General features: G+C 42.4%; 1 protein-coding gene across 1 annotated transcript in view; it reads right to left on the minus strand.

The window, feature by feature from the left end:
• ANKRD13A (ankyrin repeat domain 13A) overlaps positions 1–15,977 on the minus strand; it is a 39,512-nt gene extending 23,535 nt beyond the window's left edge. The window contains exon 1 of the mRNA XM_082667392.1: positions 15,797–15,977. Coding sequence (XP_082523518.1) covers positions 15,797–15,892 — 96 coding nt within the window. The 5' untranslated portion in view covers positions 15,893–15,977. The remainder of the gene's footprint in view (positions 1–15,796) is intronic.
• Positions 15,978–16,361: the final 384 nt, after the last annotated feature.

The following is a 16,361-nucleotide window of genomic DNA, read 5'->3' on the forward strand; positions in this document are numbered from 1 at the left end:
AGCTCTACAGCAAATGCTAAAGGAACTTCTCTAAGTGGGAAACACAAGAAAGGAAAAGGACCTACAAAAACAAACCAAAACAATTCAGAAAATGGTAACAGGAATATACAAATTGATAATTACCTTAAACGTGAATGGATTAAATGCTCCAACCAAAAGACACAGGCTTACTGAATGGATACAAAAACAAGACCCACATATATGCTGTCTACAAGAGACCCACTTCAGACCTAGGGACACATACAGACTGAAAGTGAGAGGATGGAAAAACATATTCCATGCAAATGGAAATCAAAAGAAAGCTGGAGTAGCAATACTCGTATCAGATAAAATAGACTTTAAAATAAAGAATGTTACAAGAGACAAGGAAGGACACTACATAATGATCAGGGATCAATCCAAGAAGATATAACAATTATAAATATATATGCACCCAACACAGGAGCACCTCAATACATCAGGCAACTAACAGCTATAAAAGAGGAAACTGACAGTAACACAATAATAGTGGGGAACTTTAACACCTCACTTACACCAATGGACAGATCATACAGACAGAAAATTAATAAAGAAACACAAGCTTTAAATGACACAACAGACCAGATAGATTTAATTGATATTTATAGGAAATTCCACCCCAAAACAACAAATTACACTTTCTTCTCAAGTGCGCACAGAACATTCTCCAGGATCACATTTCGGGTCACAAATCAAGCCTCGGTAAATTTAAGAAAATTGAAAGCATATCAAGCATCTTTTCCGACCACAATGCTATGAGATTAAAATCCATCACAGGGAAAAAAATGTAAAAAACACAAACACATGGAGGCTAAACAATACATTACTAAATAACCAAGAGATCACTGAAGAAATCAAAGAGGAAATAAAAAAATACCTAGAGACAAATTACAACAAAAACACCATGATCCAAAACCTGTGGGATGCAACAAAAGCAGTTCTAAGAGGGAAGTTTATAGCAATACAAGCCTACCTGAAGAAACAAGAAAAATCTCAAATAACAATCTAAACTTACACCTAAAGGAACCAGAGAAAGAAGAACAAACAAAACCCAAAGTTAGCAGAAGGAAAGAAATCATAAAGATCACAGCAGAAATAAATGAAATACAAACAAAGAAAACAACAGCAAATATCAATAAAACTAAAAGCTGGTTCTTTGAGAAGATAAACAAAATTGATAAACCTTTAGCCAGGTTCATCAAGAAAAAGAGGGAGAGAACTCATATCAATAAAGTAAGAAATGAAAAAGGAGAAGTTACAACAGACACTGCAGAAATACAAAAGATCATGAGAGATTACTACAAGCAACTCTATGCCAATAAAATGGACAACCTGGAAGAAATGGACAAATTCTTAGAAAGGTATAACCTTCCAAGACTGAACCAGGAAGAAACAGAAAATATGAACAGACCAATCACAAGGAATAAAATTGAAACTGTGATCAAAAATCTTCCAACAAACAAAAGTCCAGGACCAGATGGCTTCACAGGTGAATTCTGTCAAACATTTAGAGACGAGTTAACACCCATTCTTCTCAAACTCTTCCAAAAAACTGCAGAGGAAGGAACACTCCCAAACCCATTCTATGAGGCCACCATCACCCTGATACCAAAACCAAAGATACTACAAAAAAAGAAAATTACAGACCAATATCACTGATGAACATAGATGCAAAAATCCTCAACAAAATACTAGCAAACAAAATCCAACAACACATTAAAAGGATCATACACAATGATCAAGTGGGATTTATCCCAGGAATACAAGGATTCTTCAATATATGCAAATCAATCAATGTGACACACCATATTAACAAAGTGAAGAAGAAAAACCATATGATCATCTCTCTAGATGCAGAAAAAGCTTTCCCCAAAATTCAGTACCCATTTATGATAAAAACTCTCCAGAAAGTGGGCATAGAGGGAACCTACCTCAACATAATAAAGGCCATATACGACAAACCCACAGTAAACATCATTCTCAATGGTGAAAAACTGAAAGCATTTCCTCTAAGATCAGGAACAAGACAAGGATGTCCACTCGCACCACTATTATTCAACATAGTTTGGGAAATCCTAGCCATGGCAATCAGAGAAGAAAAAGAAACAAAAGGAATACAAATTGGAAAAGAAGAAGTAAAACTGTCACTGTTTGCAGATGACATGATACTATACATAGAGAATCATAAAGATGCAACCAGAAAACTACTAGGCTAATCAATGAATTTGGTAAAGTTGCAGGATACAAAATTAATGCACAGAAATCTCTTTCATTCCTATATACTAACAATGAAAGGTCAGAAAGAGAAATTAAGGAAACAATCCCATTCACCATTGCAACAAAAAGACTAAAATACCTAGGAATAGGGCTTCCCTGGTGGTGCAGTGGTTGAGAGTCCGCCTGCCGATGCAGGGGACACGGGTTTGTGCCCCGGTCCGGGAAGACCCCACATGCCGCAGAGCGGCTGGGCCCATGAGCCATGGCCGCTGAGCCTGCGCGTCCGGAGCCTGTGCTCCATAACAGGAGATGCCACAACAGTGAGAGGCCCGCGTACTGCAAAAAAAAAAAAAAAAAACCTAGGAATAAACCTACCTAAGGAGGTAAAAGACCTGTACTCAGGGCTTCCCTGGTGGCACAGTGATTAAGAATCCACCTCCCAATGCAGGGGACACAGGTTGAAACCCTGGTCCGGGAAGATCCCACATGCTGCAGAGCAACTAAGCCCGTACGCCACAACTACTGAGCCTGCACTCTAGAGCCTGCGTGCCACAACTACTGAGCCCGCGTGCCACAACTACTGAAGCCCACACGCCTAGAGCCCATGCTCCGCAACAAGAGAAGCCGCCACAATGAGAAGCCTGCACACCACAACGAAGAGTAGCCCCTGCTCGATGCAACTAAAGAAAGCCCACGCGCAGCAATGAAGACCCAACGCAGCCATAAATAAATAAATAAGAAAATCTTTACTCAGAAAACTATAAAACACTGATGAAAGAAATCACAGATGACACAAACAGATGGAGAGATATACCACGTTCTTGGATTGCAAGAATCAATATTGTGAAAATGACTAAACTACCCAAAGCAATCTACAGATTCAATGCAATCCCTATCAAATTACCAGTGGCATTTTTTACAGAGCTAGAACAAAAAATCTTAAAATTTGTATAGAGACACAAAAGACCCCGAATAGCCAAAGCAGTCTTGATGGAAAAAAATGGAGCTGGAGGAATCAGACTCCCTGACCTCAGACTATACTACAAAGCTACAGTAATCAAGACAATATGGTACTGGCACAAAAACAGAAATACAGATCAATGGAACAGGATAGAAAGCCGAGATAAACCCACGCACCTATGGTCAACTAATCTATGACAAAGGAGACAAGGATATACAATGGAGAAAAGACAGTCTCTTCAGTAAGTGGTGCTGGGAAAACTAGACAGCTACATGTAAAAGAATGAAATTAGAACACTCCCTAACACCATACACAAAAATAAACACAAAATCCATACACAAAATGGATTAGAGACCTAAATGTAAGACCAGACACTATAAAACTCTTAGAGGAAAACATAGGAAGAACACTCTTTGACATAAATCACAGCAAGGTTTTTTTTGATCCACCTCCTAGAGTAATGGAAATAAAAACAAAAATAAACAAATGGGACCTAACGAAATTTAAAAGCTTTTGCAAAGCAAAGGAAACTACAAACAAGACAAAAAGACAGCTCTCAAAATGGGAGAAAATATTTGCCAATGAATCAACAAAGGATTAATTTCCAAAATATATAAACAGCTCATGCAGCTCAATATTAAAAAAAAAAACAACTCAATCAAAAATGGGCAAGGGAAGCTTCCTTGGTGGCCCAGTGGTTAAGAATGTGCCTGCCAATGCAGGGGACACAGGTTCAAGCCCTGGTCCAGGAAGATCCCATATGCCATGGCGTAACTAAGCCCACGCACCACAACTACTGAGCCTGTGCTCCAGAGCCAGTGAGCCACGACTCCTGAAGCCTGGGCACCCGGAGCCCGTGCTCTGCAACAAGAGAAGCCATCGTAATGAGAAGCCCGTACACTGCAACGAAGAGTAGCCCCCGCTCACTGCAACTAGAGAAAGACTGCGCACAGCAACAAAGACCCAACGCAGCCAAAAATAAATAAATAAAGTAAATAATAATTAGGGAAAAAAATGGGCAGAAGACCAAAATAGACATCTCTCCAAAGAAGACATACAGATGGTCAAGAAGCACGTGAAAAGCTGCTCAACATCACTAATTATTAGAGAAATGCAAATCAAAACTACAATGAGGTATCACCTCACACCAGTTAGAATGGGCATCATCAGAAAATCTACAAACAACAAATGCTGGGGAGGGTGAGGAGAAAAGGGATCCCTCTTGCACTGTTGGTGGAAATGTAAATTGATACAGCCACTATGGAGAACAGTACGGAGGTTCCTTAAAAAACTAAAAATAGAATTACCATATGACCCAGCAATCCCACTACTGGGCATATACCCAGAGAAAACCATAATTCAAAAAGACACATGCACGTCAATGTTCACTGCAGCACTATTTACAATAACCAGGTCATGGCAGCAACCTAAATGCCCATCAACAAAGGAATGAATAAAGAAGATGTGGTACATATATACAATGGAATATTACTCAGCCATAAAAAGGAACGAAACTGGGTCATTTGTAGAGACATGGATGGATCTACAGACTGTCATACAGAGTGAAGTAAGTCAGAAAGAGAAAAACAAATATCGTATATTAACGCATGTATGTGGAACCTAGAAGAATGGTACGGATGAACCAGTTTGCAGGGCAGAAATAGTGACACAGATGTAGAGAACAAACGTATGGACACCAAGGAGAGAAAATGGCAGGGGGATGGTGGTGGTGGTGGGATGAGTTGGGAGATTGGGACTGCCATATATACACTAATATGTATAAAATAGATAATAATAACCTGCTATATGAAAAAATAAATAAACTTCAAAAAAATTTAAAAATAGTATTTGCACATCATGACAGCACTATATGGGAAAATGAATGCTTGCAAGTGCAAGACTGAAACATGACTCTGGGAGCTATACATAAAGATGACAGTTACTAAGTTCCTTTTTCTATAAAGTTAAGTGCCTCATAAACACTGGCTATAGGCCTCAGATCACTGAACACAACCTTAAGCACGAATGGCACTGAACACAACAGCACTCAAATTAAGTCTAAATAAGGCTAAGGGCTTTCATGGAAATGCAACCACCCTATGATGCGGAACATGGGGGATTTCTCCAGCACATCTCAGCATTCAAGTCAAGAACAGGAAGTGCAGGACTTTAATCAAAACCGAAAGTACAGGGCTTCCCTGGTGGCGCAGTGGTTGAGAGTCCGCCTGCCGATGCAGGGGACACGGGTTCGTGCCCTGGTCCGGGAAGATCCCACATGCCGCGGCGCGGCTGGGCCCGTGAGCCATGGCCGCTGAGTCTGCGCGTCCGGAGCCTGTGCTCCGCAACGGGAGAGGCCACAACAGTGAGAGGCCCGCGTACCGCAAAAAAAAAAAAAAAAAAAACCGAAAGTACAAAAGATAATTTGAGTTAGAATAAAATTACATTCTCTAGCTGGATTCCCACCAAAACACCACTCTCATTATTGCGTGTTGAGTGCCCTGAAGTAGCAGCACCCACGGGTTCCACAGACAACCAGCATGATCCACCAGGCATGTGTGTGGACATATTTGCAGATAAATGTCCATTTGGCTTTGACTCTTCATTCCTATTTTGGCCCTCCTCCCGGCACCTGCGCTGGGTCTCCAGAGCTCAGTCTGAACAACTGGGTGCTGCCTTCCAAAGACGGCTCTGGATGTTCTTCCAAGGACACAAGAAACTGCCATGGGGCTTTTGGAATATAAAAAGTTTTACGTGCCATGATACTGCTGAGAAAATGTGCTTTATGTTGATTTGAGATGCTAGTTGTTGTGCAGCCTCCAGAGATATCCAGAACAAGCCACTATCAGCCACAGGAAAGGAAGGTAAGCCGGACTGTGGGGAAGCAGCTACTATCCAACAGCTACTGAGCTTCCCTGTTTTGCTAATTGTATCGTGGCTATTGTGGAGTGAAGACAGGAACTGCTACTGAGGAAAAATAGAAGTGGTCGAAGACATTCTGCTAAGTGAACATGCGTCCTCCTGGACCAACCCCAGGCCTCAGCGTTCTCTCAGGTGCTGAAATGCCAACAGGTATCCTGGAACGGGGCCCACACCACCTCCTGGGAGTCCCTGACTTTTCCCAAGGGGACGGCCTATCTCACCAAAGCGTCCAAAGGGCAGGATCCGAGTCTCCTATTTCTTAGCTTCTGCCACCGTAGACTCTAATTTGCATTAAATCATCGTTCTTTAAAAAAAGTAATATGGCTTTAAACTATTAACTAAGCTGAAGTTTATTAGGAAAGAAATAATTAGCAAATTCATTATTTTCTTTCATGTCTCTTACAGATACTGTTTTCTTTTTCTTTTTTTTTTTTTTTCTTTTTTTGCGGTACGCGGGCCTCTCACTGTTGTGGCCTCTCCCGCTGCGGAGCACAGGCTCCGGACGCGCAGGCTCAGCGGCCATGGCTCACGGGCCTAGCCGCTCCGCGGCATGTGGGATCTTCCCGGACCGGGGCATGAACCTGTGTCCCTGGCATCGTTAGACGGACTCTCAACCACTGCGCCACCAGGGAAGCCCCAGATACTGTTTTCTTACTCAACAAGTTCAATGTACTACATGAAAGGTGCTAGGGTTAGCATACTGCCCGACACAGGAGATGCTTAACAATATTTACCACACAAAAGGGGAAACTCTACTTACTTTAATTCATACCCCAGAACAAAACTAACATCTCGGACTAAGCTCCTGGGCAACCATTAAGATACCATGTATAAAATGAAAGCCAAATATATTTTGTTGACATTTTTCTGTTTTGGACCACAGGGAAAACTGTATGTCGGAGCCACATAGCTGCACACTTTGCATGGCTAACTGTTCAGAGCCTCCTGTGCCTCTCCTCATTTGAAAGGAGAGAAGGAAGGAAGAATAATATAATATATTACGGTGACAGTGTGATTTAAAACAATGGATGAATAACAATTAGAGTGGAAAAAAAGGATAGAAAATCAATAGAGAAAAATCAACAAAACCAAAAGTTGGCTCTTGGAAAATATCAACAAAATTGACAAAATTTCAGCTAGACTGACGAAGGAAAAAAAAGAGAGAGAAGACTAAAGTTACCAAAATCAGGAATGTAAAAGAGGATATTACTAACATCTCTACAGAAATTAGAAGTATTGTAAATGAATGCTATGAACAACCGTATGCCAACAAATTAGAATTTAGATGAAATGCACGTACTCCTAGACAGCCACAAACTAGCAAAACTGACTTAGGAAAAAATAGAAAACCTGAAAAAAATTTATAACAAGAAAAGAGATTGAATCAGTAATTTTAAAACTTCCCAGGATAAAAACCTCAGGCCTAGATGGCTTCACTGGTGAATTCTACCAAACGTTCAATAAATTAATACCAATTCTTCACAAACCCAAAAAAACAGAAGAGGAAGGAAAACTTCCCAATTCATTTTATAAGCCCAGTATTATCCTGATGATGAACACGTCACCAAAAAGAAAACCACAGACCAGTATCTCTTGTGAATACAGGTACAAAAATCCTCAACAATATTCTAGCAAAGTAAATTCAGCAACATATAAAAAGGGCTATTGTACACCATGACCAAGTGAGTTTACCCCACAAATGCCAAGGGTGGCTTAACATCTGACAATCAATTAATGTAACACAGCATATCAATAGAATAAAATAAAATAAAAAACACATGACCATCTCGATAAATGCATGCTGTGGTCTGAAGGCGAAGTGTCCACCCAAACTTTGTATGTTGAAATCTTAACCTCTAAAGATGATGGTATTAGGAAGTGGGGCCTTTGGGAAGTGCTTAGATCATGAGAGTGAAGCCCTCATGAACGGAATTAGTGCCTTTATAAAAGAGGCTCCAGAGAGCTTGCTAACCACCTTCTACCATGTTAGGACACAGTGAGAATGCACCTGCTATGAACCAGGAGGAGAGCCCTCAGCAGCCACCACACCAAACCTGCTGGCACCATGATCTTGGACTTCAAGGCTCCAGAACTATAAGAAATAAATTTCTATTGTTTATAAACTATCCACTCTATGATATTTGTTACCGCAGCTCAAATGGACTAAGACAATGCAGAAAAAGCATTTCACAAAATCCCACACCCCTTCATGATAAAAAAAACACTCAACAAACTAGGAATGGAAGGGAACTTCCTCAAACAGCATCCGCCTGTGAAAACCCCACAGCTAATATCATATTTAATGGTGAAGGACTGGATGCTTTCCTCCTAAGATAGGAAAAAGACAAGAATGTTCTCTTTCATCACTTCTATTCAGCATTGTACTAGAGGTTCTAACCAAGGCAATAAGGCAAGAAAAATAAATAAAAGGCATCCAGGTTGGAAAGGAAGACATAAAACTATCTCTACTCACAGACAACATGATCTCATATATAGAAAATCCTAAGAAATCTACTTAAAAACTATTAGAACTAATGATTTCTGCAAGGCTGCAGGATACGAGAGCAATACAGAAAAATCAATTGTATATCTATACACTCGTAGCAACTCAAAAATGAAACTTTAAAAATTCCTTTTACAGGGCTTTCCTGGTGGTGCAGTGGTTAAGAATCCGCCTGCCAATGCAGGAGACACGGGTTCGAGCCTTCATCCGGGAAGATCCCACATGCCGCAGAGCAACTAACCCAGTGGGCCACAACTACTGAGCCTGCGCGCTTAGAGCCCATGCTCTGCAACAAGAGAAGCCACTGCAATGAGAAGCCTGCACACTGCAACAAAGAGTAGCCCCCGCTCGCTGCAACTAGAGAAAGACTGCATGCAGCAACGAAGACCAAATGCAGCCAAAAATGAATGAATTAATTAATTACTTTTTTTTAAATTCCTTTTACAACAGCATTGAAAAGAATAAAACATTTGGGAATAAGCAAAAAAAGAAGTATAAACCTTATACTCTGAAAACCATAAAGCATTGTTGAAAGAAATTAAGATCTAAATAAATGGAAAAGCATCCCATGTTCATGGTTCAGAAGACTTAATATTTTAACATGTCAAAACTCCCTAAACTGAGCTACAGAGTCAATGCAATCTCTATCAAAATTCCAGCTGACTTTCTGCAGAAACGAACAAGCTTATACTAAGATTCATAGGAAATGCAAGGAACCCAGAATAGCCAAAACCATCTTGAAACAAAGAGTAGAATTTGAGGATTCACACTTCCCAATTTCAAAACTTACTACACAAAGCTACAGCAATCAAGACAGTGTGGTACTGGCAAAAGGACAGACATATAAATCAATGGAATACAATCTAGAGTCCAGAAATAAACTTATACATTTATGGTCAATTGATTTTCAACAAGCGCACCAAAATAACTCAATGGGGAAAGAATAATCTTTTCAACAAATGGTACTTGAACAACTAGATATCCACATGCAAAAGAATGAAGTACTGTATATACCATATGCAAAAATTAGCTCAAAGTTGATCAAAAACCTAAATGTAAGAGCTAAAACACTAAAACTCTTAGGAGAAAACATAGGATTATATCTTTGTGAACTTGCGTTAACCAAAACCTTCTCAGATACAACACCAAATGCATAAGAGACAAAAGAAAATGCAGATAAACTACACTCCATCTAAACTGAAAACTGCTGTACTTCAAATGACATAAAGAAAGTAAAAAGACAACCTAAAGAATGGAAGAAAATATTTGCAAGTCATATGCTTAATAAGGGGCTAGTATCCGGAAAATATGAAGAACTCTAACTACTCAAGACTAAAAAGACAAATAATCCAGTTTTAAAATGGGCAAAGGATTTAAATAGACATTTCTTCAAAGAAGATATGCCAATGCCCAATAAGCACATGAAAGATGCTCAACATAACTAATCATTAGGGTAATGCAACACAAGACCACAAAGTGATAATACCTCACCCCCATTAGGATGGCTACAATCAAAAAGACAGACAATAACAAGTGTTGACAAGGATGTGGAGAAACTAGAAGCCTCATACACTGCTGGTGGGAATGTAAAATGGTGCAGTCAATTTGAAAAAGAGTTGGCAGTTCCTCCAAAAGTTAAACATAGAATTACTATAAGACCCAGCAATTCCACTTGCAGGTGTTTACCCAAAAAAAATAAAAACATACAACCACACAAAAACTTGCACACAGATATGCATAGCAGCATTATTCATAATGGCCGAAAGGTGGGAAAAAACAAATGTCCATCAACTGGCAAATGAATAAACAAAATGTACTCTATACATACAATGGAATATTATTCAGCCATTAAAAGGAATGAAGTACTAATACCTCCACAACATGGATGAACCTTGAAAACATCATGTTAGGTTAAAGAAGCCAAACACAAAAGGCCACATATTGTATGACTGCATTTACATGAAATGTCCAGAATAAGCAAATCTGTACAGATAGCAAGCAGCTTAATGGTTGTCTGGGGCTGAAGGTGTTGGGGGGAAATAGGAAATGACAGCTAATGGGTGTGGGGTTTCCTTTTGGGGTGATGAAAATGTTCTGGAATGTGATAGTGGTGACAGTCACACAACTCTGAATATACTAAAAAACAGTGAATAATATACTTTAATGAGTGAATTGCATAAGTGAATTATATCTCAATAAAGATGTTTGAAAACCAACATATGTGTTTTATGTAAGACATAAAACTAATCTATCTACTCTCTACCTATATGCTGTTTGACGAGTTGCTTAATTTCTCTTGAGCTTCAGTTTGCTCCCTTGTAAAACAGGATTAAAAAAAAAACAATAAAACCCCACCTACCTTACAAAGTTCTTACAAGGGCAAAGGCACAAGCCTAACCCACACAGAAAGCACTTCGAAGAGCCAGCACTTATTATCATACACCTACATTACATAGTTTCATACAAGCCGTCACTTTCTCCCTAAAAGGGATTTGTTCAAATTTCCTTACAGTTAATAGTGGAGCTTAGGGTCTTCAACTAATGACGTTAGTTTAGTGAGCAAGAGCTTTCAGAATTTAACTGGAATTCACTGTCGAAGTTGACCATGCAAGTTTTTCCTTTAAGTTTCTTCAGTCATGAGCCGTACCAAATTAAAAATCCCCACCCTCTTAACTATCATCGTGCCCCAAAAGAAGAAAAGGAATGAGATTTCTACACGTCTCCTTATGTGATAATGTAAGCCCACTGACTTTTCTTGTCCAAGCCCTCTTTGCCTGCCCGCTGTTCTCCAGCCGCAGTCAAGGCGCAGCTGTATGCGGGCTGCAGAGCCAGACAACTGGGCCCACTTCCGGACCCCTCACTAGCCTTGGGTGGATTACTCAACCCCTCTGAGCCTTGGTCCCTAGCGCACAGCCAGAGCTTCAGAAACTCTCACAGGGGCCTCCTGGGGAGGCCTCAGGTAAGAGGCTGCTAAGCAGCCCTCCATTCGCTTGAGAGAGTCAACCACCCTCATTCCTGTGCACTCTCAGACCGCCTTGGTCCTCTGCAGCTATGGCCTGAGCTGGTTCTCCCACTCCAAGTCAGGGGTCGGGGTCAGGAAGTCATACAAGCCTGGTTCCTAAGGTGAGCCTGAGCCTCTGAGGGCTGAGGAGGAGCAGCTGAGAGGAGGCTCCAGGCTCTTCCCCTTGGATGCAAGGCTCTGGCTCACAGCGGGCCTCTAGCCAACAGGCACTGGCTTGAACGTGTGCCCAGTGGCCTCACCCAGCCTAGCCCCTGGCTGGGATGAGAACCCCGGGGTGGTTCCCTGGTCAGGCTCCGGGCACTGCAGCTGCGTAGAACATCCTCTTCCTCTTGCCCAGATTTTGTGCTTTCACTGCTGGCTCCCTAACAGGGGGCTGGCCCTGGAGTCAGGCATCATCTGCCACCCTCCACTCCACTCGATCCCAGGGCTTTCTCTCCCCTGCTAAGGTGCACTGACTGACCTTTGCATTTGTCCCTGTAAATTTTCCTTCATTCTTCCAGCATCAGCAGGAAGGCCAAAAGATGTTTAACAGACCTCTCTGGCTAAGTGACAAATGACATAACCATAACACAAATCATTTCAACTGCACCAATCAACTTCAAGGCCCCGCTGAATATTAAAGGCAGTAGAGCTGATGGGTTAAGAGGCACTTAATAAAGTGCCTCTGCTGAGTAAACGTTGAAAGCGTGAAACAATCTCATCACTGGCAAAGTTACACAAGCAGTGAACTCCAGCTATTAGCAAGACGGTGGCACTGGGGCTGACTCACTCACACTCAGAAACACGTGCTTATCCTCTTCATCTGGATAAACTTGATTCTTTCTGTGCCACTGTTCCTAGAACAAAATAAAATTCTTATAGCTACCAGTGTGCCTGCTTCATGTCTCACTCGTGGGATGGAAGGAATGAAGGAACGGACAGCAGAAAATTACGGGCAAACAAAGCCTCAAGTGAAACAGCTGGTTTTATTGCTGGGGTGATAAGAATTTTTTTGTTTTTAATTATGCAACCAATACGTGTTCTTTGTAGAAAAATTGGAACATACATAAAAGAAGCCACATTCCCAGGATGATTATAACGATAGCAGCAGCAAGTATGGTAAATGTACTGCTCCCATTTACTAAGTGCCTTTGCTTTCTGATCTGTTCTCTGCTTCATTCTCCAGAATCCTGAAATGGAGGCACTTTCACTGAAAGAAGTAAAGCGGAAGGGTTAAGAATACAGGACTAAGCAGACTGTGACTTTCTGGGTTGACATCCTAGTTCAACTACTGGGTAAGCAGGTGACTGGACCTCTCCACCTCCGTTTCCTCATCTGTGAAATAGGAATCACAATAGCACTCACCCCAGGGGACTGATGGGAGAATTAAATCTAAAACTTCACATAAAACATTTCAGCACGGTGCCTGGCAAAACAGCAAAATACCGTGTTTTGACAGGTGATGAACCGATTCGGCAAGGGTAAATTAGGCACCCAAGCTCACAACCTAACCTGCGATAGCACTGGCCATTAACCTAACTGCCTCCAAGGCACAGGTGTAGGCAACTGTTTTGTAATTAACAGAGGATCTCGATAAATATGAAAGCAGCAAAATATTCCCTGCCTTGTACTTTAATGACATCAATTATCAACTTCTTGACCCTGAAGCAGTTACATAATTTGCAGGACCCAGAGAAAAATCAAAATGCAAGGCCCCTTAATCAAAAAAAAAAAAATTTAGAACTTCAAGACGATAACTGCAGAGCATTAAACCAAGCACGAGGGACTTCCCTGCCTGGTCCAGTGGTTAAGTGGTCCAGTGGTTAAGACTCCACGCTTCCACTGCAGGGGGCACGGGTTCGATCCCTGGTCGGAGAACTAAGATCCCGCATGCCGCACAGCACAGCCAAAAAAAAAAAAAAAAAACCACCAAGCACCAGCCACTTCTGAGCACAAGGCCCTGTGCAACTGCCAGGTCGCACACCCTTGAAGCCAGCCCCGTGTCCACCCCTTCAACGGCCAAGTTTCAGGATCGAAACTGGATTGCGTGCTCACGACAATCAAGCTTCCACGGTCAAGATGTTCTTTCTGAATACACTTCAACTATCCCTTCCCCAGAGAAAACAGGATCCTGTGGAATGATCTACAGTGATAACCAATAACAAAGCCAAAACCAAATAATTAGCAAAGATGAATATTCTCTCCTGACCTCCTTGCCAGTCAAAGGCATTAAGGATCAATTTACTCCGGGACAACCTGCTGCAAACTTATAATTCTCTAATCGCGAATGTCCTTAACGTTTTTCAAGGTAAGAGGCACAGCGAACTTTCGATGAACATGTCTATCACAGCTTGCAGGAAAAAGAAATAATTCAACCATGCCACATTGTAGATTATAAACCAAGACTTGGTCTTATCGAACAAGTTTTTCTATAAAGAAAGACTGCACTTCATTTAAACTCTTTTCCTCACTCCAATGAACAGAAAGCCTGCTGCTTTCAGAAATCAGTATTGAACGTGTGTGTGGTTTAAGGACAATGATGACCCTCTCTATCGAATAGGATTTTAGTTTTGTGACTTTCCTTGTACTTTATCTCTATATTTCGTAAGAAGCTGGGCGGCCCCGATACCGAGGAAGTGCAGAAGCAAAACGCAGCAGAACTAAAAACAAGACTGTCCGGTCATTTTTAAAGTGTCCAAGGTGAGACTGAAATCTGAGAGCAAAATCATGGAGGATTCTCTCTGAGCCACGTTTAGTAAGAGAAAGGGAATTAAATCTTCAGGTATACCGCAATGCCTAATGGTGAATCATCTACTCTGGGGGCATGATCTAATTAACAGCAATGACGCTTACAACGAAAGTTTATTCTGTCGGGATAGAGAATTTAAATGAAAAAAGAGCAACTTTTGACTTCCAGTGGGTGCTCAACAGACTTAAAAGGGAGACGTCAAGGTACAAGAACACACTTAGCAGTAACCATTCATCACATGGGGGGATGCTGACCTTGCTCAATTTTTGCCAACCATAAGAAGACCAATGCCCCTTTTCCTCTAAAATTTCTTGACAATTACAGCATCAAATTGGAGCCATTCAAACACCAGAACTTTAGCACACTGGATAAAATGAAGTCAACCAGAACAATTATACCAAATAATTACAAATCCTCATCCTAACTGCTAAGTCTGTTAGTTTGTAACTTGAGGATACCAATACCTCCCAGAATTGCTGGGATGCCTTTAAGGCAGGGTTTCTCAAGCAAAATGCTACTGACATTTTGGGACAGATAAATCTTAGTTGGGGAGGGGGGTGTCTTACGCATTTGTGCATTATAGGATATTGAGCAGCTTCCCTGGCCTCTACCCATTAGATTCCAGTAACACCCACTCCCCACTTGTAACAACCAAAAATGTCCCCATTAATTACTTGATGTGTGGGATGAGGGATGAAATCACTTCCAACTGAGAACCACTGCTTATACAGATGGGAATAAATAAAAGGTAAGGAATCAAAGCACTTTAAAACAGAAAGTGATTTTAAGGATGCTGTGCACCAGTGATTCTCAAACTTGACCTATTGATAATAGTCAAGTACAAGATTTGCCCACAGGGGTATCAACACCCTCATTCTACAAATAAGTGGACGTGGGCCAGAAAAGGAAAATGCCTTGCCCAAGGTCACAGGGCAAGTTAGAACCTGGACTCCAAACCCAACCAAGCCCTTCCTTACAAAACGTATGGGTGGGGTGAGAGGTGTGTGTTGCTCATACATTTTGGGGAGAGGCAGGCCTAATTGGTTAAGACGGTGCGCTCTGGAGCCAGCTGGCCAGAGTTAAAAATCCTGATTTGGTATTTATTAGGTGAGGGACCTTGTGTAAGGCACATAACCTCTGAGAGCCTCAGTTTCCTTCTCTGTCAAATTTAACGATAGTACCTACCTCCTAGGGTTGCTGGAAAGGCTGAGAAAGATAACATATATAAAACCTCGACACAGGGCCTGGAACACATTAAACACTCAATACATGTTGTTGTTATTATTATTATTATTGTCCCACGACTGCAGAGTGGAAGGGGTCTGCGGGGCCCCGAGGGCAGAGGACTGGAGATGGGCTCAGGGAGGCGATGCGACCCCCGACTCCCCCCTCCTCTCGCCGGGGGCGGACCCCCGCCTCGCCCCTCACCTGGCCCTGCAGCTCCTTCTCCAGCTGCCGGTAGTCGTTGTTCCAGACCAGGACGTGTAAAGGGAAGTGGCCGCTAGCGTCGCAGGCAGAGGACATGGCGAGGAGGCCGCAGCCGGGCCCTCACCGCCCGCTTGCCAAGTCTCAGCACCGGCAGGGTCTCCGGCGCCCGCCCGCCCGCCCGCCCGGCGGCCGGCGAGCGAGAGAACCAGGGGAGCGAGCAAGGGGCGCGGTACGAGGCAAGGGGGACTAGCTAGCCAGGTGAGGGGCACGCGCGAGAGGTCGGCGGTCGCGGGCCGGGTCGGGGACGGGGTCGGCCGCGCCCACCCCGCGCCCCGCCGCGCTCCCGCCTGCGCTGACAGCTCCCGAACCGACTTCTGCGGGCAGAACTGCCCCAAACAGGGAAGTGCGGGGAGCGAACCACCGCGCGCCGTGGCGGGGGGGAGAAGAGGACAACCACCTGGTCCGGGGTCCGCCTAACCCCACCCACCTGAAGTCCACATCTGGAAACACAGTAATGTCCAAAACAGAGTTAAAACTCTCTTCTTTAGCCCAGAATCTCTACATG

Source organism: Grampus griseus (assembly GCF_964374135.1).
Source record: "Grampus griseus genome assembly, chromosome: 12".
In the NCBI taxonomy this organism is placed as follows: domain Eukaryota; kingdom Metazoa; phylum Chordata; class Mammalia; order Artiodactyla; family Delphinidae; genus Grampus; species Grampus griseus.